Source organism: Ursus arctos, unplaced genomic scaffold (assembly GCF_023065955.2).
Source record: "Ursus arctos isolate Adak ecotype North America unplaced genomic scaffold, UrsArc2.0 scaffold_3, whole genome shotgun sequence".
In the NCBI taxonomy this organism is placed as follows: Eukaryota; Metazoa; Chordata; class Mammalia; order Carnivora; family Ursidae; genus Ursus; species Ursus arctos.
In genome coordinates, this window is record NW_026622985.1 from 99,163,188 (window position 1) to 99,188,778 (window position 25,591).

The following is a 25,591-nucleotide window of genomic DNA, read 5'->3' on the forward strand; positions in this document are numbered from 1 at the left end:
GCCCTGACAAGGCAGGGAGTCAGTGAGCTTGGCATAGTCCCGCCTCTTCTCTTTGTCGGACTCACTCCATCATCTGCACCCCAGTGCATTCCTCTGTCCCATGTGCTTCACACTGGATCTGTCTCCCTGGGCCTCACCCATTACCTTTAGGAAGGTGGTTTTAAATGCTGGTCACTGAACATGTCCCCACACAGGGTGTTGACCCTCAGAAGTTACACAGGTGGAAGAAAGAGAGGTGCAGTACGTTCTTGCTTCAACCCTGCAGATAACCCACCACACTCCAACCTGGGGACAGTCTCTACCCAAAAAGCTAGAAGTGAAGGGTGCCAAGATTTCTTGAACTGCATGTTCTCCCCATTTTTGGTCATCCCTTGCATTCCATTCATTGCATTTATGGGTTAAGGAAGCCTCTTCTGGCTCAAGAGTTTGAGAGGCTCCAGGTTGGGGGTTATAGGAGTTTGGAAACAAGCCATGCTCCCTCTTGCAAATGAGTTCTTAGTTTATTGACCACTGTCTGAAGCTAAAAGACACACATCGCTTTGTACAGAAGGACAGGAGTTTGCCCGATTAAGCCTATCTTGGTTTCAGTCTTCACTGAGGACGCACAATGGAATTTGCCGTAATTGACAGAGCACTCCCACAGTACATGGGTCTTGTTGTCCTGTTGGGTCTAGCTGACTGTGTGACAGCCTCTGGTCACCTCCTCATTCGTCCTGTGCTACAGGCTATATGTCCTTGAGGTGGAGATCTGTGCCCCTGATTTAATCACAAACCAGCCAGCTATGGGGACATCAAGCCTCTGACTGCCCTGCCTGGTAAACAATGGCAAATGAAGAAAGTAAAATAAACAGGATATGCAAATTACCTTTCTAAGTAAATGAAAGACTTTGCCTCCAGGTCTCCTGATAACTACTTTTCCTCCACTGATGTTTTTTAGGATGCACAGTGATTTGAAAAATATCATGGTCACAGCCTTTGTCTCAATGCTTGCTTTTTTTTCTTTTTCTTTTTTTGTCTTGTCTGTTTCAGATATACCAACACTCCTACACTGGATATTATGTTCTGAGCAAAATTCCTCATGGGTAAGATTATCCTTTCATTTTCTTTTAATGAGAAGTATTCCGAACAAAGAAAGGGTAGAACCCTGAGTAGTTGCTTAGTTCGTAGAATTAAGGGCAAGAAATGGGCAGCTTGATTCTGACAGTGAAGTGCCCTGATGTTGTGGGGTCTCCCGGGCTAACTGCATCCAGCGTCTCGGGGGTCCCACGAGTCTGGGTACTTGCCCATTTGTGAAGGCCCCATCCTAGAACACGCCACCTATCTCCTGTTCTGGTTGCCGAGGTTTCCCCTCAAGGTCCTGCAGGGCAGGACTGTCCCCCTGTGCGTGCCCTGTAGTCAGCTGTGTCCCTCCCAGGCACAGGGAACAGCCCCAGGACTCCCACAGGGTTCTGGTTATCTACATAATAGAGTGGCAACCCTAAGCTCATCCGGTCTCTCAAAAATGCATGATTTGGGACCCAAACGTGTGTGTGGGAAGGACAACCATGAGAGCACGTGTGATTTTACAAGGTTTTCGGTGCTGGGTGGCTATACCCACAACGCGGCACGGGGCTGCAGTGTCAGGAGCTCCTCTCCGGAGTCCAGCGGCAGCAAAGACACTGGTTCCAGTTGGCGGAAGCCATTTGTTGGGTCAGACACATGGAGAAACACCTGCAGAACTAGGAATGAGAGGCAGGGATGGCTTTCTGTTTCTCTCCCATCTTCCCCCTGCCCCCCTCCTCCTCTCCCCTCACCCCAGCCTTCTTGTTCCCCACCTCCTCCTCTTCTCCACCCCTCTGGGGCTTCTGTCACAGTCCTTGGAAAGGTGAGGGGCTCGGGAAATGTTCAGAGAAATTGAACATTGCTACGGCTGGTGTTGTGTGGGTTGCCTAGGAATATGTGAGGGAGGCATCTCATTTTCCTGAATTTAAGCAAGCAGCAGGAATTGCTAAAAAGTATTGTTTCATGAGAGCATGAACCAGCAACATGAATGTTTACAATGTCTGCTAAGTTAAGTCGAACATGGGCATCTCTTTGGAAAACAGACATGGAGAAAATAATTTCATTTGGGCCTTCAGACAAAGGAGAGACATGTAGATATGCAGCAACGTTGAGAGTAACAGTTTCTGTGAGACGAGTAGACCAATCAAGGTCAAGGAAACTGAAGACGAACCGCTGTGGTATAAAATTGAGTATCCATAGGAAGTTTTCATTTAAAGCATATTTTAAACATAAACTCAGATGTTTTCCGCTAAGGAGGAATTATTCTATTGTTTTTTCAAGCAGATCTGCATATTCAAAGGTCACGGCCAGCAGGATATGATTATGCCTTGACGTTTAGGTCCCCTTGTGGGACAGTGGAACGTATTATAGATGATAGATATTTGTTCCATCGTCTATAAATTTGTAAAACTCAGAACTGTAAAAGCATTTTATGCTTCACACACTGTGTTAATATTTCACTACATCTGTCAGAGTTTAGAAAAAGTAGATTTGGACAACCTGACCCACACCAGCTGCAGACCAGAGGACGAGATAATCTGTGTTGACGACTTGGTTTGGTGTTGATGATGATGATAATTGATGAGGTTGTGGAACATAGGTGAGGTTCAGTGGGGTGGAGTCCGGAGTCGATGACCAAGAAAGAATTCTTGAGACGTCTTTGGTGCAAAATTGGTGGTTTATTAAAGCAAGGGGACAGGACCCATGGGCAGAAAGAGCTGCTGCTGGGGGTTGTGAGGGGTGGCTGATTATATACTATGGGGCTGGGGGAAGGCAAGGAAAAAGGGAGGTTGAGAAAATACTTTCATATGTTAAAGAAGACTCACAGGATATGGGAGGCCTTGCCACTGTCAAGTTAAGATTGTTTTTCCCTCTGGCAAGGCGTTAACATTAAGATGGTTGGGAACTTCCTGGAGCCTGCAGATTATAAGGACATTTAATTGTATCTACATTCCCTTCCGGAAGCTAGGTTATTGATAGAAATGCTTCCTGCTTGTAAACTGCTAAAACATTTGTAAACTGAGGGAGACTTAAGTCTTGCAGGATTGTGATCTCTGTTAGTTAACTATTTGATTTTCCTTTCCTTAGCTTTAGGGCAGCCAGGGGTGCCTGAGGAATGTCTTGTACATCCCATGGTGGTGGTGCTGGTGGTGGTGGGGATTGCAGGGTGTCAGTTTCTGCTTTGTCCTCAGCTTGCCTTCTGTTCATCAATAATGATCCCCCCGTAGAGAATGTCAACATGTAACGGGCTGCCATCAGTACTTTTAAAATTGTCACAGTAATAGTAACTGCCATCATTTATAGATTGACTTTCTTACGCCTTCACCCCAGCACAGCAGCCTGCAACAAAAGCATTCCTACCCCCATTTACAGGGAGAGCTGTCAGGCGTAGCTGCCCCGCATCTCCCAGCTCGTGTACAGCCTGGCTCAGCCCAAACCCCATGCTCTCGAGACAAGCCCTTGAGGGACGTTGGAGCTACAAAGATCAGGTTTTTAGTAGGGCTGATTTATTTCTTTGCTGAGGGCTTTTATACGATTGTCGTTTGCTGGAAAAGAACCCCTCATGGATGAGAAGGTCTGTGGCCCATCCCGTCACCCTGTGAACTGACATAGCGTCTCCAAAGCTGGCATAGCTCTACCACCCACCTCTCCCTCTTTGTCCTGAGGTCATTTATGGAAAATGAATCAATTCATTTCATATGTTGTCAACATCTCATTTGTATTAATGAGACCGCGGAAGAGCCTCAGGCTCCCGTTTTTGCGGCTTCGGGGACATGTGCAGCGGTCACCTGAGCAGGTGCTCCACCGGACAGCGGGAGAGGGACACAGCCCCATTCTAAGGCTTCTGCTCCATGTAGATTTGGGGTAGAGAGGAAAGCACAACTGTGTTTTTAAAACAAAAGTAAGTCCGTGTTAAGTTATCAGGATTTACATTACTTATCATACCAAAAACAAAGAGCTTTCCGTGGTGCTTCTGGAGACTCAGATCTGTACCTTTCTCACGAGTTCTCACTTCTCTGTCCTCGCATCTCCCCTAAAGACTTCACTGTAAGCCCGAGGCCGTGCAATCTGCAGGGTGGGATTAATTGTCATTTATAACTTGAATTTTGTCTTGGCTTCAGGCTTTCCAACCAGTCACAGAGAAGGGTCGAATTAATTTTTCAATGTCCTCTGAATCTGGTTTCCTTCCTTTTGCCAGTGGCAGAAGAATTCAAGGAAGGGTATACTCTTTATTGTGTGGTTCACAAGCCAGGAGAGGCCCTCCCTGTCCCATGCGCTCACTTCCTCCTTCAGAGTTTGGACCTCTGTCTATGGTGGGAGCTGAGTCCCGTCCTTCTGCACGCTCTGCTAGGGTTGTGATGAGAACGCCAAGGCAGCAGGGTTTTCATCTATGCAAAGATCTAAAACCTAAGGGAAAATTTGTTTGACTTCCACATACTAAATGTTCAAAAAGCGTATTCTTAAAAGACATGTATCTTTTACACAAATCTGTTTGCTAAGCCAGATTTAAAGCTAGTCATTCTTAACATAAAATGTTTTACTGAGTTTTTATATCAGAAAGTCAGCAAAATAAAACAATCTTCTGAAATAGAGATTATAGCCAGCTAAATGTATTCTATTAAGGACCCATCATGTGTTTTCATAGAAATATTTTTGTAGACTTGGCTACTTCTTGACATCATCCTGACGTGACTTTTTCTGGAATTAATTTTTTCTTTGGCTTGAGTGCTTTTTAAAATATAAATATATACTTCTGTATGATTACAGTTTCTCATGTTCGTTAGGATCATCCTGAAGATCATATGGACTGGTGAAAATTATTCCTTTATTTATTTATTTATTTATTTATTTATTTATTTTTTAAAGATTTTATTTATTTATTTGACAGAGATAGAGACAGCCAGCGAGAGAGGGAACACAAGCAGGGGGAGTGGGAGAGGAAGAAGCAGACTCATAGCAGAGGAGCCTGATGTGGGGCTCGATCCCATAACGCCAGGATCACGCCCTGAGCCGAAGGCAGACGCTTAACCGCTGTGCCACCCAGGCGCCCCAAAATTATTCCTTTAATAACAAATCAATTCTAAGGAAAATCTGGCATATCTCTTAATTGGGTGGCATTCGCAATATGGGGTTTAGCAAACAAAGTAATAATAGAACAGACTCAAAGAAACATTTGAAGGTATTTGTACTTACGTGCCTGGCCATCTTCTATGGACATTGCTGCCCTAAGTTAGCTTACTTACTGGTATTTTTCAGGCACCAACCGTAATTATACAAAAATTGCACTCCTTTGGAAGTCTAATTGACTTACAAAGTCACATTCTGTATCTGTGAAAATTATAAACTGAGACATAGGTCCTTCTGCCCAGAATTACTGTCTAACTTTACGGGCTGGGAAGCCGAGGAGCATTCCATTGATTTAGAAGCTAGCTATCTGGTCTGATACCATGCGCACAGCACCCGGCCCCTTGCCATCTCCAAGTGTGACGCAGGAGTCAAGAGCTCTGTGGCCACGTAGACCTGAATCTGAATCCTCCGTCTGCCGCTGAACTTGATAGCTGTTTTACTTATGCAGACCTCAGTTTCCATACTGTTAAAAAGATGATAATGCTGGTGCTCCCCTCATTGGCACATTGTAAGAATGAAGTGGGGGAGTGATGTATGCAAAATGCACGATAGAGAACTTTGCTTCTAGTGAACATTTGGGAATGTTATTTCTTAATATTGTAGTATGTAGGTATATATATTTGTAGTCTCATGATTAATATTATTAGACTTTACTTTCGAGCCAGCTGAAATCCTTTCTCTTACAGGGAGAGGAATGATACACCCCTATAAGAGTAAAATTCTCAAAGCTCAGGCTTGTTCTGTGACATTTGGGTAATTATAATGCCCATGTAATGTTTTAATGTCTCTCTTAGAAGAAATGTCTGTAGCCTCAACTATCTGTAGTGCTCAGTGCATTCTTTTCTGTATCATCTCAATCAGACCTACCACAATTCATGTTTAAGGTATTCTCGTTTTGCCTCCAGTGGAAGCAAACATGGTGATGTAGGTCAATGAGTATTTACTGAAATGCTCCATTGAGTAACAAAAGCATGGTTGCCATCCTTAAGAAGTTCAAAATCCTGTTGAAAAGAAAAGACACAGACTCTGTCACAATATATAATCAAGAGGCCCAGGTGAGTTTTTAAACACTGAACGCAGAAGAGAAAGTTGTGGGCATCAGGTCTCAGAAAGGAAGTCTGGCTGCGGCTGACCTCAAGAGTTCAACAAGTTATTTTTAATAGAAGGAGGCAGCAGATATTCCAGATCAGAAGGATCATTAAACAGACCTGACTTTTGCAATGAGCCAGCATCTTCTGGAATGGGTAGGGTTCTAAGCCAGGTGGGTATTCACATGGGGCTCTGGGTGGGTAGAGATGGGTCGGGTGGGTTCTAGGCTAAGCCTGCAGTGCAGGGAACCTACACGTGACCTCGCGTGCTGAGTCTTTACAGTAAGAACATGGGGATCCTTCAGAGCAGTTGTGCTGATGATGGCAGGCCTGAGTGAGTTTCACGTGTACGTATAGAAGGGAAGGGAGGTTTGCAGCATGGATTCAATTAGGAGGCCTGGTGGGGAGTAATGAAGGCTGGGAATGTGGCAGAGCCCAGTCCATGTAGAAACCACTCTCAGACTGATGACAGGTAGCTGCCGTTCTCCTGGAAAATGAAGACAGATTTCCAGTCTTTATTCCACGTCTCTCTAATTAAATCTTTGGGGCAGCCTGTGTCCTGTTGTGAGCTGAGCCTGGTACATGAGAAGATTCAAAGTAGTGAGTTCACGGGGGGCAGTGATGAGAATTCTCTGCACACCTCCTTGCCTCTGTGGCTCGCCTAGTTTCCTTCCTGGCCTTTTTCTCATGGATCCCTGGCGGCCCTGCTGCTGGTCCTTCCAGGCAGACACATGCTGGCTCTGCCGAGCCAGCTACCTCACAGCTGCCAGAATTTTCATGAATAGGATTGTTAGTATAATGTTCTAATGTGGAGCCAAAATGTAGCAGAAAGTGATGTCCTTAAAATGTGGCTTCGAGTGTCTACCATGGCATCAAGGGGGGAGAATCCCAGTGTTACTGAAGGTCACACATTTTCAGAACCGTGGACAGCTCAGAGGTCTACATTGGTCTCCCTCTGTCTTCTTTTCTCCATCGTCCTCCTTCCCCTCTCCCTTCCTTCCTCCAGAATACAAACCTTAGCAAGCATTTTCAAGAGAACATGACTTTAGAGTCAAATAGATCTGGGAATAAATTCCCAGGCAGCCCCTTTACCTGTGTAATCACAGAAGAGTTACTTTGCTTCTCCAGGCCCAATTGCTCCATATATATAATGGAAATAAAATGCCTGACTCATAGGGTTCATGAAAAGGTTATAGGAAATACTGTAGAATAATGAGATGGTACATTTAAGTGCCTGCTTCAGTGTGTGGAAAGCACTACAGGCTCTATTCGTGGAGGAACCAACATCTTCCATAATATGGCCAAGTCTCATTAACCCCCCCCTTTCCTGTATTTCGATACAAAATAAATTTCATCCTCAATGTCAACTCTGATCAAGTGTAATGGCTTCCTGGGCTGAGTGTAAAAGTAGTCTAGAGCTACGTCGGGCTCCCTGGGAAACACTGTGGAGATCCACGCAGCATTGGGGGAGGGCTGGGAGACGTGTGCGATGCTTCCTGCGTGCCAGGCTGCTCCTGGGAAGGATCACGCCAGTGGTGTGTACAAGCACTGCTCCCAGACAGGGTGGGCTCCTGGGCGTCCACACCCCCACGTGTGTGCCAGAGCCTTCCTGCTCCCTGGGCAGCTGGCGGCCACATCCTTTGACCCTTCGTGGCCAGCGTCCACACCCCTCCTCAAAGCGTTCTCCTCCAACGACCAGACCTCCTAGGTGAGCATCTTCCCATTTCTCATGGCAAATGGCTACTCACCTTCTTGAAGTTATGTATTTTTTTTCTGAATGGAATGTTTGGAAATGTTTTCAATATACATCTGTTGCTGGACACATTCCTCTCCCTCGTCCTGAGGTCTCAGAGAGAGGGTTTCTCTGGCAGGGGCTTGACCGTATCTGCACCCCTGGGTGCAGAAAAGCCGTTAGCCACAGGCAAAAGGAGCCAGTTTCAACCACACTTTCCCACCGAATCATATGCTGCCCACAAACCCATTTGAAAAAGAAGTGACAATACGCATGTTCTCCTCATTGATCCTAAACTTCACGTTCCTGTCCCTTGAATCGGTCCCATCATAGGAGGCATTCCTCGGATGTTGGCTGACAGTTGGAGAAAACTAGCTAATTAAGCAGTGTAGACTAGGAAGAAGGTGCGTGCCAGGGCCACACCCCAAAGCAGGGAAATGAGAATCTCTGAAGTTAAGATTTCAGTTTGGCTCTGGGGTCCGCTGGGTCTGCCCCTCCTTCACTTGGCTGTCATCACTAAGTGTCGTTCTCTCTCTGGAAAGAAGTGACTAAAGTTTCCCCTGAAATGTTAGTTTGCTTGTCCTCTTGACAGACTCAGAGAGGGAGTGGCTGGTCTCAGATTAGCAGTAGTGGCGGCCTTTTAGTTAGTGTCATTCGGCAGAGGCTCCACTGTATGGAAACAAGAGAGAGCCGTTTGTCCCCTGGCTCCCTCCCCAGCCAGGGACTGGGGGACGCTGCTCCCTGCCCAGTGTCCAGGCCACCCGCCGGGGAGCTTGCCATGGGCTGCATCTAGTGGGATCGGCAGGGAAGCCGTCGGTTCAGATCCCTGCATTTTGCCAGGTCTGAGTCACACAAAGTCAGGGGCGTGTCTGCAGACCCCTTTCTGTCTATCCCCAGGGAGCTGGCCACTTCCCTGACGTCAGCCCTCCTCCTACTCGCAGACCTTCCCTGAAGAGAAGCGCCCTGGTGCACGGGGGCGGCCTGGGCGCCTGGGTCTGCCGGGGCTTTGCAGGGCGTGCTGGGTATCCTTTTCTACAGAAGAGATGAGCGCCCAGCTTGTGCCCAAACTGCACCAGCCACGGGCCGGCTGATGGAAAGGCCACATGTATCCCTTGCTGTCTCCTTTATTTTGTATCATTTCTGTGTCCCCTCTCCCTCTTGTCTGTGCTCCAGACTGTCCCCACAGAGGGCTGGACACAGAGCCCCCACCTGTGCACACTGGTGACACTGGCTTAGGTTGGAGTTCACGGCATCCTCGAGCAGGAGGCAATCCTGGAGGACAGCCGGAAGGGCACCAGGGCGACGGCAGGGTGGACAGCTCCTGGAAGGACGGGCGTACGGCAGTCCCGTGTATATCATCACAGGCTCATCCCAACCTACTTACCTGTAAATCACAGTTTTACACTCTAAGTTTCCAGTAAGTTTTGACTCATGGTTATCACAGAAGCACGTCCACACCAAGACTGAAAACATTCTGTCGTGCCCCTCCTCCACCCCCTGTGGTTGACCCTGGCAACCAGTGATGGGTCGCCATCCCTGTGGTCTCGCCTTCCCTAGAATGTCTTCTCCATGGAGTCATACTCATGCGGCCCGTGTTAGCATAATTGCTTTCCATGATCCCCTGTGTTGTTGCCGGTGTCTGTGCTCCATACTTCTTGTCGCCGAGAACCGCTCTGCTGCTTGGATACACGGTGATTTGTTTACACATTTACCATTTGACATTTGAGTTGTTTCCAGCTTGGGGCTTTTTTGGATAAAACTGCTGTGAATGTTTGCATACAGAATAACAACATATGGAGATATGTTTTCATTTCTCATGAGTAAATACCTACAAGTAGAATTGCTGGTTCACACAGTAAATGTATGTTTAACTCGATAAAAAATAGCCAAGTTGTTATCCAGAGTGGCTGTACTGTTTAGCCCCATCCCCCTTTTTAAATTCATTGCCTGTCCTCACCCCATCCCCGTGGGTGACTGGCCAGATCTGCCTGCCTGGGTTCCTGTCCCCGAGCTGTCCCTGCCCCAATACAGGCACCCAAGGGTCAGCCATCCAGCCCGACTGGGTGTTTCTCGTCCCCACAGTTGCTGTCCTCGGAGCACTCTGTGAACAACGGGTCCATTGGGAAGTATGTGGTGGACGCAATAGGGAATCGGGGAGGCAGAGCACAACCCTCAAAGAGCCTGCGCGTGTGCGAAATCTCTGGACATAAACCTCACATTCCAATAGGAAAGCTTCAGCTCCTTGTGATCCCTCCCTTCTTGGGCAGATTCTGGGGAAGGGGTTGCTTTTCAGGCACTGTCTCTCGTAGAGGAAGGACCATGGAATGCTGAGATCCAAAATTGTCCCGGTGACTGGGTCCCGTGCTGGGTGTACCTATTGCCTCATGGCTTAAAGGCAGGGTCCAGGGCCCTGCACACCTGGAGACCTGGTGTCTGGGCTGCAGACCAGGGCTCCCATCCAGCACTAGCAAAGGCCATAAGGTAACTTCTGTTGGGAGGGCATTGTAGGCTTTTCCAGACTCTCCTGTCCATTCTTTCATTACATCGTGACTGCAACACGGTGAAGAAGACAGGCAGGCAGCGCTGGCCGTCCCTGGGAGCGATTGGTGAGCAGTACCAACCCTGAGCATATGTGTGACTTCAAAGTGTTTCTGAAGCCACTAATAATGCACGGTACAGAGGACTGTGTGCTGGGGCACTTCCTCCCCGGGACCGCCTGATTCCAGGGCAGGGGCCAGAGCTTGATGGCACAAGTATTCAGTCTGTTGAGCCTTTCCAGCTCCCCAGGACTCAGCTCAGCCAGCAGACACTCAGGAGCAAGGTCGACGTACAGCCCTGGGCCAAGTGCCCAGATGGAGAAGAAGCCTCGCAAAGCAAATGCTTCTGCCTGTTGGATGGGAATTCAATTTAACCCTAGCCGGTAGCTCTCTGTTTTCTACATCCAGCAAGATGGATGAAGGTGCCCAGACCATAGGGGGAGGGTGGGAGTGCTGGAACCCTTTACATAAACCCTTTTTCATAAACACAGAAGTTTGCACCCCCGGTTCCCAGTTACTAACGTGAAGGGCAAGTTTTCTACATCTCTGAGCCTCTTGACTCGGATTCATCACATCGTGGCCCTAATGTACATTTCTACAGATTTCGTGAGATGCTTGGAGTGGTTTCAGGGCACTGCTCACAAACACTTCCCCCAGACCCCCAACATAAACTGCCGCCACGGACTGTAAGGTAACATGTCTTAAAGGAGAAAAAAAAAAATCGAAATCCAGGGCTGATGCGAGCCCTGCATTTAACAATCGGTGACATCAGAACTAGAGTTTCTCAGCCAGGACTGAAGCTCCTGTGAACGTCTGACTGGGAGGCCCGTGGGCTCACCAACCCCCCCCCCCCCCGCCGTGTGTCTGGCATCACCCTCAGCCCCTGCCCACCTCCTTCCCATGCAGTCTGCCTGCGAGGGCAGCCCTCAGTGTTTATCCTTCGTGCCTCTTCCTGTCCCAGAGCCACCGTAAGTCCCCATTGCCGACCACACAACAGCCAGACGCCAGGAGCTTCCTGGGCCCCATCCACTCTGCCCCCGGCCGCTTCTTCCAGACTGTTCTTCCCAGGACACGCCCCTGGCTCCAGGGAGAAGCTGTGCCCCTCATCACACTTCCTGAGCTCTTGTCATCTGCCTGCTGCTTTCTTTATTCCTCTGTGCAGGTCTTGACAAAGCCCATCACCTACAGTCCAGCATAGGCCCAGATTTCTTTCTGCTCCCTCAACCTTTATTTCACACATGAATGAGGGAGCAAATGAATGAAGGCACCTACAAGTGCATAGACACACATCTGTGAGCCCTTATCTCATGTGTGATACTGAGGCCAATAGTATCATTACGTATTCTGTACTCACAGTGACCATGGGGTGCAGGTCATGTCCCCACTTAAGAGATGAGAAGACTGAGACCCACAGTTGAAGCAACTTGCTCAAGGGCTCACTGCTAGTGGTCGGCCATGATTTCAACTCGGTTCTCCGCTCCAAGGGTAGTGCTGTTTTTGTGACATCACCTTCCACTGCATTCTAGCCTAACAAGATTCCTGCCAGATTATGGACTGAGTGCCGCATCATTCGTTTTTCCCTCCTCGCAGTGAGTGTGATTTAAAGCTTGTAGTGAGGACTGCATTGAGTAGCTGTGAGGTTGGGGATGTCCCGGTGACCAGCATTGTGTGATGAGCCCAAGGTGGTGACTGCCCAGTGGCACTGCCCAGTGCGTGTGTCTGCGTGTCCTGTCTGTGAACAGCAATATGATGAAACACTGTAGCAGCTTACATTCTGTTTGACATCAGAGAGTCATAGTTAACATTGGTGCTGTTTTCCTGTTTTGCTGCGACAAATGAAAGATATCTGAAGCAAATAATTGTCCCTTTCAAAATAAAATTATGCATCATTACATATTATATACAAGCATTCTAAGAGGCCAGACGGGAAAATACGTAAGGGACCCTGTGTGTCACTGTGGTCTTAGACCACAGCTCCAGGCGAGCCCTGCTCCAGGCCTCATGTGCGGCCCCAGCTTGACAAACCCAACAGCCTGTCAACTGTCAAGATAGCTGTGAGCAGCCTGGGGGAGGGGCTCTTGGTGGTTTGGAAGAAGGGAAGTGCTAGGTAGGAAGTTGCCCCTGAGGGTCTCTGTCCCATGAGAAAGTGCAGAACTGTTCACCTCGGTGGAGGTGATCTTGCTGAGCCTTGGGTGAAGGTCACGGAGCTGGGTTCTCCTGCCGACCTGCCCCCTGTGTAACTGACCTCCTTCTCCTTGTTCCTAAAATACAGGGAAAGGTAGCTCAAGAGGGTTGTCAGAATCATCCTAGGACTGCGGAAAGACAGAGGTCACACAAATCCATTTGCATTAAAATTCATATTTACGTGTGTTGAACACACATAAGGTTAAAAGTAACCATCCTCCATTGCCCCCCAAGAACCCCAAGGAAAAGGGAGAAATGTTGTCCTTTAAGGGTTACTTGAATCCAGTGGCTCTGACTGCCATAGTCCCTGCGGACACAGGCCAGGTGTTCATCTGCCATCTTAGGGCTGGGAGACCCTGACCATGCTGACGACTCCGTCACGAAGAGTTTGTAGGAAATAGAAATCTGACCAGTTGTACTGAACCCTTCTGAAGACAGTCTGGGTGAATAGAATGGTCGGTCTGCACAGAGAAGCCCAGAGAGGCAAAAAGACCGTGTCCACCCATGCTCACCAGATGAAAAACTGTCCTCACCATATGGGGCCACTTCACGCTGTCTGCCCACTCTGTCCGCTCACCAGGTACCTTCTGATTACAATTTCACCCAACCAGTTCATTAACATGAGCGCTCAGGGCAATGGGCTTGTTACATTTTTCACCAAAAATTAACAAATTGGAGGCGCCTGGCTGGGGCAGTCGGTTGAGTGTCTGACTCTTGATTTCAGCTCAGGTTGTGATTGCAGCCCCGCATCAGGCTCTGTGCTCAGCTTGGAGTCTGCTTAAGTTTCTCTCTCCCTCTCCCTCTGCCGCTCCCCTCTGTGCGCTGTCTCTCTGAAATAGATTAATAGATCTTTTTTAAGAATTAACAAATTCCTTTTCTTGGTTACATCAATGGTTATGAATTTAGCTAAGATGCAGCTAGTCCTAAGAGATCGATAGGAATCCACATGCCAAACACATTGAGCATCTAAGGGTGCAGAGCTGATGGCCAGGCCCTGCCCACAGCAGCTTCTCCAAGAAGGGTGCTCTGGGCAGTCAGGCTTCCTGGAGGACATTGCAACATGGCGGATTCCCTTCACCAATTGGCTTAGCTCGGTTTATCTCAGCTGTCTTCATAAAACACACAGAGCAGTTTGGGTGCAGAAATGGGAATGGGTGGGGGCACCTGGGTGGCACAGCGGTTAAGCGTCTGCCTTCGGCTCAGGGCGTGATCCCGGCGTTATGGGATCGAGCCCCACATCAGGCTCCTCCGCTATGAGCCTGTTTCTTCCTCTCCCACTCCCCTGCTTGTGTTCCCTCTCTCGCTGGCTGTCTATCTCTCTGTCGAATAAATAAATAAAATCTTTAAAAAAAAAAAAAAAAGAAATGGGAATGGGTGTTACATCCTATTATTTCCTTATTAACCCAGTAACATATGTGCATTACAGAAAGGCCATAAAAATGTATGTACCCAAAGTCAACTAAAAAATATGAAAGCAAGATGTCCTTAAAAGGGAACCATTGGTTCTCACCCCCCAGGGATAAGTAGCACGTGCAGTTGATGATGATGGTGTTGGAGCTGCGGGTGGTTGTGATGGCTGGCTTCCAACTCTTCATCCTCAGCGTTTCATGGATGCCAGATAATGTGGCTTTAGTCACAGGAAATGTTTATTTCCAGAGTTTAGGTACCTTTGCCATCACCAGCTCCTTGTTTACGGCAAGATGCCCATTTCATCAACAACACTAAGCCAGGTCTTGGCTATCTGGCACCCACTGCTATCTTTGGCATGATTTTTGAGCCAGAGAGAGAAAGGTCTTCTGTGAAAGCGATCTCATTATTAATGCACTTGTCATCTTCACGTGGACACAACAATAATTGACTATAGTTACATCAAATTGTCTCTTACTGATTCGTTACCAACATAGTCCCGGCCACTAAAGAGCATTAGAATGGGAGAGATACTGTTTGCCCAAAGCAGAGCACTCGCTCTCGGGTAAAAAATGTTTTTCCGGTCCATGAAGAAGAGTGACAAGTGTGTGTCTGTGTGCATGGTGAGCGTGCCTGTGTGTTTATTTGGGGGGAGGAGCAGAATCCTGCTAAAAAGAAAAATTCCTAATTTAAGTCTAGTGCTTTCAACATCACCCTTCCCTGGTTACAGTCAACCTGAAGTAATTTCTTTTCTTTTTTTTTTTTAAGATTTATTTATTTATTAGGCAGAGAGAGACAGCCAGCAAGAGAGGGAACACAAGCAGGGGGAGTGGGAGAGGAAGAAGCAGGCTCCTATTGGAGGAGCCTGGTGTGGGGCTCGATCCCAGAACGCCAGGATCATGCCCTGAGCCAAAGGCAGATGCTTAATGACTGCGCCACCCAGGCGCCCCAACCTGAAGTAATTTCAAATCATACATTTGTCATGAAAAGCCAGAGCTGTGGAAAGGCCTCCACTGCCTATACAGTAATCTCTAAGAGTGAAATGATACATGAAATATTTTCATAAAGAAAAAACAGTGGCAAAATGTTCTTTTCCAGGGGTGCCTGGGTGGCTCAGTCAGTCAGATAAGCGTCCGACTCGTGGTTTCAGCTCAGGTCATGATCTCATGTGCCGTGGGATCAAGGCCCAAGTCAGGCTCCACACTCAGTGTCAAATCTACCTGGGATTCTCTCTCTCCTTCTCCTGCTGCCCTTCCCCCTGCTCACACTCACCCCCCACCCCCCACCTCCCGCCAAATAAATAAACAAATCTTTTTTTAAAATGTCCTTTTCCATCCAACATAAGGGATTCCCCACTAAATGGAATCAGATGGAGATGCTGGGACAGATGCCCCAGATGGCCTTGTCAACATGGTCTGCTCAGGAAGTTCTCGGGCTCTAACCAATTCCTGCCGGTCTATGACTGTGACCCAAACTGAAAGACGGGCTTTTAGATGAGGGAAACGCTGAGGATTCTTGATGTGAAGATTTCTCCAGATTTTCAAGGTGCTTTTCTTTTTGTCTACCAACAGGTTGAATTATTTAAGAAACCATGTTTTCAAAAAGTTATTTCTTGACCCCAGAAATTTTATTCAATCACAACCAAAAAATGGCTATCATAGAGACCTATGTCAGACACTGTTGTGAGCCCTTTGCATATATCCCTCCTGGACAGCTGACAATATGCCTGTGATGAAAAGACCGTCATAGTCCCCTTTACATGTGAAATATCCAGGTGTGGAGAAGGGAGGGTGTCCAGCCGGTCCTCACAGCCTAGCCTTGCAGTCATGGGGTTGGTGCGCTGCTGCCCTCTGCAGGTGTGTGGCAGCCATCGCCAGCACTCCCATGCGGACGTGGCCTCCAAGATCACCAAGGCAGATTTCTGTACTGAAGAAGTAAGCTCAGTGTTAAGGTTATAAGAAGAGAAAGCGAGTGTCTCAAAGGATCTGGAGTAATAGGACTAAAGTCTAAAGGAATAAAAACAGTGTTCCAGGAGATGAATTGACAAAAGTAACGAGATTTGTAATGTTGGTAGACTCGGATGCATTCTAATTAACAGACATCAATATTAATTATAGGAAGTGATCAGTAGCTGAGCACAGGTGAGCCATGTTTCTCTCTGTCCTTGTGGGGCTGCGTGTGCTTTACTCCCGTGTGGTCTTGGTGGAAGAAATACTTCCCATACGAGGCCCACAGATAAATGATAAACAGTTTTGTTGGCAGAAATGTGACTCTGTTGCCATTTTAAATTCCTTCCAGTTTCCAGCATCACTCCTAATCACTCTTCAGAATTTTTTTGTGAATTCAAAGGAGGTTTTGCACAATGTAGCAAAGGAGGCAGCGAATCCCTTAGTCTCTGGAAGTCTGATGATCCTGTGTGCACATGCAGAAATCATACTTCCCACTTCTCAAGGGAGGGGGTTAGGAGATTAACAGTGACTCGTTAATTATTTGTCCTTAATCAGGCAGTGCACGTATACTCACAGAATCCCTGGTACTATGTATGAGTTACAGAAAAAAAGGGGGAGATCTCCAGGTCTCACATTTCCTATGTGGTTGGAGAGACTCCATGCATGGGCAGACCAATTATAGGAGCAGCTTTACGAATTCTGTGAATAAAGATGTGTTCTATTTAAAGTAAGAGTAACAGCAAAGAGCCCAATGAACACAGGTACAGCCCCTGCAATCTGGGACTGTTCAGACTTTAAGAGGCAGTGCTTTCAGCCACCCAGTGCTGCAGATGCATTAATGTTCAGTATCACCTGCCCTTAGCACTACAGAGCACAGAGCAAATAAGCCTGCGCCTGCAAAAAGCTTATTGTTACTTTTGACCACATACGACCGCAAACAAAATAGGAACATGAGGTCCCAGGTTACAGAATGCCGATAGTGAGGCAGATGCAGATACAAATCCCAAAGGTCTCAGAGGCAGAGGTTCCCATCGTCTGCAGGCATCGGGCTTGAGGATAGGCGGCTCCGGTGTACCCTGGGGGGGTCCGTGGGAAGATGGAAGGGACAGGAAGGCACCGCATGCCCTGGTTCCGGAAGCGCAGCTGGGGGAGGGGCAACCATCAGGTGCCCTTGTCCAGTCCGCCATATATGCAAAGTGAGAAGCAATCTCAGTCTGAGGCACGGTCCCCTCTGTCCCCGTCGTCTGTCCCAGCAGTGCTGTTTCCAAGACTCTCCTCCCCGACCCTCACCTCCAGGAATCACAGCTTTGACGATTATTACGCAGCATTGCTATCTCCCCTAGATTGTTCCTTCCCCTAGGAAGCCTCCCCTGACCTTCCCAGAGGGGTCAGCTCCCCCCCCCTCCAGCCCTCCTTGGGCCGACAGCACGCTGCAGGGCTGCACCTGGGCATTGCTGGTGATTTCCCTGACTCACTGCCCACCTCTGAGCTGGTCACAGGCTTGACACTTAGCATGAGTCAACAAGCCATTTTTGGAAGAATGGGTGAGGAGCTCCAGGCAAAGAGCAGAGCTACTTCCACTAGTTTCGGGTGTCCCCAGACCCCTGCCCATACAGCAGAAAGTGAAAGTTAAGGCACAAACTCCTGAGGAGCAGAGAAGAGGAGGAGGCAACCCAGCTTTGAGTTGCAACACAGAGGAAGGAGGGACGGTGCTGACCAAACAGACGGCAGCCGATTCGCAGGCCAAGCCCGCCCTGGCTCCTGAGGACCCCGAGCGGCCATTGGCACCCGCAGCAGTGCTCAGCTCGGACCACCACTCAGCAGCATTTGTCCTGGTTGGCTGTGGTTTCCATTCTGATGCATCAGATCTTTAGAATATCACCTCTGATGAGAGGTGGGCCCCTCTGGGTGCTTTCGGGAGGCTGAGGAAGGGGTGTGGAAGAGAAACAGGAAGGACTGATTGAAAATTATGAAGCATCAGAACCCCAAGTTCTCTTTGATGGATCCTCAGGAGATGGGAGGTTTATTTCCTGGAGCGGGCAGAACAGGGGCTTCGGAGAGGGCAGGAGGGGTGGGGGAATGGAAGGTCCAAGTCGGGGATGGGGGGTCGTGTGCAGCAGGCAGCGAGACCCGCTGCCCCCTCCTCCTCTCAGACATGTGGTAGCCGCATCTTGCCCACCAGGGTCCGCACCCTAGGGATCGTCCCCAGAAGATCTCAATGTCAGGGACGGGATAGGCCAGGAAATGCTTCTCAAGCTCTCCAGAACTGCCCATCTGCCCCTCAGTCCCAACTTCCTTACTGCAGATGCCAGTGAGGAATCACCATTCGTCTGAAGCTCTTCGTGTAAGGAGAAGAAAATATGGGGACAAAGCCTCTTATCAACATCCTTGCAGAGATGATCTGTCACTCTCACAAGACAACCCAGAAGAGTGTTCTTTATGTTTCAGAACAAAGCTCCTAAAATTAAAAAATATGACAGCAATGAAAGCAACAAGGCTTGAAAACAAAGGTGAGGAGGTCATTTTCCAGAAAATACAACAGAGAGAAGGAGAGAAAGGCTGAGAGAGGGACAAGATATGGAAGATTTAGAGGAACAGCCCAGACACGTAGACACGCAGTAGGAGTGTGTCTACTGTGTTACCGATGGGGCTTGGCCGGCGCACGACGGGCCAGTGGGGGCAGGACAGGTCAGTGCCACACAGCGCGGTCCCCACGGGGCAGGTGTTGCCACATCAGGGAGGCTGCGGACAGGCTGTTGGGCTCCTCTCAGTGAGCACTGAGTCTTCCCTCCAAATTGCTGGGCACAGAGCTCCTGCTCAGCCTCGGGCTCTGCCTTCGCAATTCACAGATGGGCAGCCCTGGGGAAGAGGCTGGAATGTGTGAGTGGGAGGTGGCAGAGGGCCTCTCCGACAAGGATTAGCCCAGAAGGCTTCTTCCTGCTTCGTTCTGCGGCCGCCCGCGCCGCCCCAGCTGGCCTGACGGAACCCTCGGAAACATGACTTTGAATAACAAGACTGTTTCAGGCCTGTTTCTGAAAATAAGCGTCCAGATGGGATCAAATAAATATGGAAGTTCTAAGTTGTGCCTTCCAAGTGGAAAGGGACCACAGAGTGGGTCGAGGGGCAGAGCAGTGGAAGGGGAGACAGACAACTTGAGAAGAAGCCCCCAGATTTGAGAATGGGGTCCCGTGGGGAACAAGGACTTTCTCTGCAAGCTTCAAGCAAGTGAGCTAGTAATGTTCTCCTGCATCGTGATGCTGGGGAGGGAGTGGGGACTGGCAGGGGAGCTGGAGCTCAGCGCCCTCACTCACCCACACCCTGCTTTGCTCCTTGGCTGTACAATCTAAATCGATTTCACTCCAAACATACTTTTCCTCTATATCATTTGGTGTGCGTGTTTTCCCAGTTACTGCTTTCCACTCCCCCCTGGAGCCACTGGAGATGCAATGCTGTCTGGCTTCTCCAGGTTGTTCTTGGTCAGATTTATCCTTGGGAAGTTTGTGTTTTTCTCTTGTTTTGTTTTGTTTTGTTTTTATTATCAACATACACAGTTAAATCGGTTTAAAATAATTCCTCAAAGGGCCTCATTAGTGTCCTCACATAACAAGCCCAGCTCTTGGTCAGAAGGCGCATTGTTCAGGGACCACAGTGCACAGCCCAAGAGCCCTACCCCTACCCACGTGTGGAACGTCCACATGGCCAGGCCCTCGGGCTGCCTGGCGGGGCCGTGGTTACCCAGCATTCCCGGTGCTTCTCCGGAGAGCTGCGGGCAACCCACACAGTCAGAGTGCACTTCCCTGAGATGCAGGCCCTAGACAGTTAGCTGGGCCAATTCTCAATCTTTGGTTTATTTTTAAAACATCTGGAGAACTTCTAAAAATGTCTATTTCTATGATCCATCCACAACTAGGTATATTAGGTATGATTTGGACAGATTTGGAGGGGACAGAAAACCCAAAATAACAAGGGCTTTTACAAAGTAGAACTTGTTCTCTGACTCACATCCAGGGGATCCAGGCTGGAGCCCGGAGAGTTAGGGACCCGGGCTAGCCGCCTTGTTTTCCAGCCTGGTGACCTCCACCTCGAGCTCCTTGGTGACTGCACCAGGTCTAGCCATCACACAGAATTTTCAGCTAGCAGGAAAAAACAAAGGGGAGAAGAGTATGCCCCCCTTCTTTCCAGGATGCTTCCTAGAAGCTACACATACCCGGTGCATGCAGCCAAATTTAGTGTGAACCATCCTCCCCCCAGGCTATGGGGAGGCTGTGACATACCAGCCAGCCAGGGCCTGCTCTTGGGTGTGCAGGAGAGATGTTGAGGATGAAAGAGGGGACAGGGCAGCAAGAAGTCCCTCTCTGTGCATAGCACACCAGGGGCCAAGAGCAGGAATCTGCCTTCTTAAGTGACTCCCCGAGCAGTCTGTGGACTGGCTAGAGAGGCTGACGCATTCCCACACACCAGTCTTGGAGCTGCCGAGCAAAGTGCTGCTAGCACCTTACATAAATCATCTCCTTTATCCTCAGAACCACCCAAGAGGTAGGGTTTACCGTCCCCACTGCAAATGAATCCAATGACTTCTCCCAAATCCTGGACCACTTAGATAGCAATGACTAATGTGCAAATAGAAAAGGTAAGAACCAGTAACAAGAAGTGTTTAGGGAGAGAGGAATACAGATAATACAGGGGGAAGAATGAAGGACAGCAAGAGGTGTCCATTGAGAGGGGATGGCTGGCTGGCTGGTGGAAACATGCTAGGGAACACAGGGAGGGTGGCTTTGCTCTTTATCTAAAGCGCAATGTCTGCACCTTTCAGGTGACGCCATGAAGATCCCTTTGTCCCCACTGCCTTAAACCACACTCCACACAATATTTCCTTCTTATTTTCTATGTACAGTACTCATGCTGGGTGTTCCAGGTACTGTGATGGAATACCAAATTACCCCCACACTGAATGGTTTAACACTGAGAGTATTTATTTTGCTCATAAGTCAGCCATTTGTTTGGGGCTCAACAGAAACAGCCCACCCTGGCTTCACTGGGCATCTGCCAGGGCAGCGCGGACGCTCAGGGCCAGACTCATCAGGAGGCTGGCAGGTGATGGTGGCTGTCAGCCGAGACCCCCGCTGGGTCTGCTGGCTGAAACCCCTCTGGGTGGTCCCTCCATGTGGCTTGGGCTGCCTCGTGGCATGGGGGCACAGGTGCATTTCCCAAAGAAGGGAGACAGGGAGAGCTTTATTGCCTCTGTGACTCCTCCCCGGGGGTCTCGCAGAGGAATTCGGCTGCCTTCTCGTTGGTGCAGTCAGACGGCCTCCGTCTGTTTGGAGAAAATAAACTCCATCTTCAGGTGGGGAGCACCAAGGTTCTGAAAAAGCATTTTGGACCAGAAATATTGCTATGGGCGTGTTTGGAAAACCCCATTTGCACCACAGGCCAAAAGATTTTGCTGAGTTTTCTCTTTGTGTACTTTGAATATAATAGGTATATTACATATGCATTTTTTAACTACACCATACACACTTGGTCCTGAAATTCAGATGTGGATCTTCTTGAAGATCGTATGCACAGAGGATTGTCTAAGTTCTCACCGTGCAAGAGGCAATCTTCCTCGTCTGAGCTGTCTGCAAGCTTATATTTAAGGAATATTTGGAGTTCCTCCATACATGAGACACACAGATTTCCACCCTGTATGTCCTATGTGTAAGTGGTGCAGCTTCTTACTGCCTAAACCTTTAACGGCAAACCTCCGAACTGTCCACCGTTCCTGGCAAATATCCCAGCTGGGCTCTTCCAGCTCCACTTGGAAGAGGTGATTGAACAGAAAAATATATATTGTCTATGAATACCTTTAAGAAGCAGTAGAAACAAATGTTTCAAGTATAAGAAGAGGAAACCAAATATGTGGCTTTCCCCCACCCCCCCCCATGACACTCGCTAGCGGCAGCCAGAGTCTATAAGGAAACATTCTATTCTTCTTGTTCTGTTTTTTTATGCTATTGAAATCTGGCAGTCTGTCAGTCTCCCTATTGCTTGATTACTTGCTAAATGTCAGAAACTCGAAATATTGTTCATATTGTTTATGAATGCCATCTTACTCCAAGACTTTATAATCCAGCAGACTTTTTGCCAGTTCTACCCAGTAGGGTGACATGGGGGCCCCTCCCTGTAGAGGTAGCAAGTTTGCCACCTGCTACTGTCTCCTGTGGGATCGTTCGCCCTGTGCAGGTAGGCTGGGCAGGAATTCTAAGTCAGGGAGCACATCCTGAGGAAGCATCAAGCTCATGAAGGCTTGGTACTAAATCACTAGAAGGTGATGTGGCAGAACAGAAATAACCTTGAACCTGGAGTCTACAGAGGAGGCTTAATGCCCTGAAGGCAGCTGCAGCCAGAACTCCCCCTCCCTCTCCCTCCTCTCCTTCTCTTTGCCTGTTCTCCCCTTCTTCCTCCTCCTCTCCCTCCCCTCCTCCTCTCCCTTTCCCTGGCTTTATGGAGATGTAATTCTCATGCCATGCAGTTCATCCATTTAAACTGTACAGGTCAGTGGTTTTCAGTGTATTCCCAGATCGTGCAACCATCACCTCATTCAATTCTCCAGTATTCCATCACCCCCCAAATATGTTGGTCATTCAGCTAATGCCCCAGACTCTGCCCACTCCTCTCTCATTTCCTTCTTTAACAGAGGTTACTGAGCACCTGTCTAGACACTGAGGATACAGTAACAAATAAGTCACAAGCTCCCCTTTTATCTAAAAAAAAAAACAAAAAAAACAAAAAAACAAAACTTTCCATGTGACTTTGTTTAGTACTTGTGATCCTAAGGGTTAAAGTGTCCCCGTGAATTGGACAGGGGAGACGTCACAAACATTTCAGAAAGCACCCCATCATCTGTCAGTGAATGGGGCAGCTCTGCAGCAAAACTTCTGTATCAAATCTCTCCTGAGGAAGGAACTTCTGATACACCATAGATACGGAGACACTTAAAATTAATGGTAGGATGTGTCCTTGAATGTTGGCCACTCCGGAAGGGTTGATGCCTATGGCGGTCCCTGCCTTCAAGAATTTAACCATGTCATTTAAGATATGTGTAAAAATGGATGCCATGAACCTTTAAATTTTGCATGAGTTTAGAAGTATCATTGACCATAATGAATCATCAGTAAGTGATTAAATGAGGTTCCATTTACGTTTCCATTCATCCATCCATTTATTCATTATTCAATAATATTTAAGAGCATCTAATATTAAGATACGCTGGGAGTGTTTCTTATATTTTTACATTACCCACCATGCCAAGCAATAGGAATACTCAGAAAATACATATTACTTGATGTTGAAATGCTGGTTTCGGGTGTCTTTAGCCACAAAATGTTAGGATCCAGAAAAGCAATTTTTAGCTTTACTATTCCAAGTGCTGTTTTTGTTGGGAAGTTTTTCAGTCCCTGTAACTAGCCTAGAAAGATAAATGAATAAACTTTGCTGTACTAATTTACTCTTCAGAATTCAGCATGATTGATGCCCTGTTTTGTTTATTGCTCAAATAAGCAAAATCAGAATGGATTGCATGATTATTTTGAGATATGGTAAGCCCAGATGATTTTATTCTTCCTTAATCATTTTTTCTACCAATCCATCTCCTGGAGATGATTTATCACAGAGCCAGCCATGGGTTCTTTAAAATAAATGACTAAAGTTTTTAAAAGACAGAAAAGTTGGGGGAAGGGCACTAACCAACCACAAAATAAATGGAAACATACCTTTATGCATTCCTACACACACACATCTGCACACACACCCAAACACCCCCCTAAGAACGGCAGAATAATCCAGTTCATGAGAGGAAATCGTGATGGCAGTGACCTTCATGCAGAGAGCACGGCTGGTGGTCCTCGGTGCAGGAAGGAGGAATCCGGGACTCCTTTGATGGGAGCACGGGCTCCACAAGGAACCACCATCAGGTGGGCACGGCGAGCATTTCACAGATAAAACCGCTGGGGGCTACTTTTGCTTTGCTCTCGGAGGGTCTTCCTACTTTGTTCCTTAAGTCAGTTGGAGACTTTTTCCTCCCTCAGCCAAAGCAGGAGATTCACCTTTAGACAGGAACTGATCAGCTCTGTGTCCTTGAACAAATCACTTACCCACTGTGGGCCTCAGTTTATCTAAGAAATGAAGGGTGTATTGATTTCCTGGGGCTGCAGTAACCAATTCCCACAAGCCGAGGGACTTAACACAATAGAGGTTCATTCCCTCACATTTCCGGAGGCCAGAAATCCAAATTAAAGTATCAGCAGAGCCACACTCCCTCGAACCTGTAGGGAAGGATCCATCCTCTCTTCCTCCGGCTTCTAGTGGGTGCTGTCACTCCAGGGTCTGCCTCCACTGTGACCTGGGCTTCTCCCAATCTGTCTGTTCTGTGTTTTTTCTTCTTATACAGGAGATTAGGATTGGATGGGGGCCCACCCTAATTGAGAATGGCCTTATTTTAACTCAATTACATCAGCAAAGAGCCTATTTGCAAATAAAGTCCTATTTCCAGGTACTGGAGGTGAGGAAAGCAGGACAGATTGGAATCATGGTTGAGAAGAAGGTGACTAACCAAGATTGAGCAGTAATGATGGGAAAGGTTAGTACCCCGCTGACTCCCATTACAGCTGGCTCCGTGCTTTCTCTGCTAGGTGTTTATATGAGGGTGTATGTTGAGCATAAACCCTAGCTGGCCATTTGCTCGGCTGGGGCAGAGAAAGAATTGTGCAAGGCAAGCCATTCAGTGGGCAGAGTGAGCAGAGGCTGGGTGACCACCCAGCGAGTCACTGAAGAAGGGACCCCCACATGGGAGGGGGAGTTGTAGAGACCACCCTGAAACCCACTTTAACCTGAAAGCAAATGAATCTTACACCATCATATTCCAATGCAAAATACAGGTTTATTTCATAGAAACAAGTGAGAACAGGGTTGAGGGTTGAGATCCCTAAACCTACCCCCACATAGTACAGGATTCAGGGTGTTCGTTTTATTGCCGAGTTCTGTAGTAAATCTGTCCTCAGATCTGATACCTTATTGGACCTTTTGTTAAAGTTGCATATACATAGTGGTTTGCACAATCAACTTAATTATTTACCAGTTTACCAATGAATAAACTGGTGTTATTGACCATTTACTGGGCAAGGTCGGTACTGCCTGTTTTCCTATACAGTAGATCATTCAGTCCAACCCTGTAAAGCAGGCATTTTTATTCTCATTTTATACACGAGAGAACCAACTTAGATTAAGTTTCTCTATGACCCCACACCCTGCTGCTAGTCAGCGGCAGAATTCAGAATGACACTGAGAGCCTCTCAGAGCTCTTCCCACCACATCCGAGCTCCCTGCCGTGGGTGAGGTACACGCACGGAGGTGTTCTCCTAAAGACAGACTGAGGCAACTTCGGGCGTCCTGGAGGCTTTGAACTTTCAGAGATTCACTAGCTAAGAAGATAAACAATTCCTTCTTTAGAGCGTGTTAGAGTTTGCAAAGTAACTTTCATTGTTTCTC

At 48.0% G+C, this 25,591-nt stretch overlaps 1 protein-coding gene across 2 annotated transcripts in view; it reads left to right on the forward strand.

Moving 5' to 3' along the window:
• Nucleotides 1–25,591, forward strand: part of DPP6 (dipeptidyl peptidase like 6) — an 883,822-nt gene that overhangs the window by 691,769 nt on the left and 166,462 nt on the right. For both annotated transcript variants that reach the window (XM_044392285.3, XM_044392287.3), the window contains exon 6: nt 1,030–1,082. In XM_044392285.3, the coding sequence (XP_044248220.2) occupies nt 1,030–1,082 (53 nt within the window). The remainder of the gene's footprint in view (nt 1–1,029; nt 1,083–25,591) is intronic.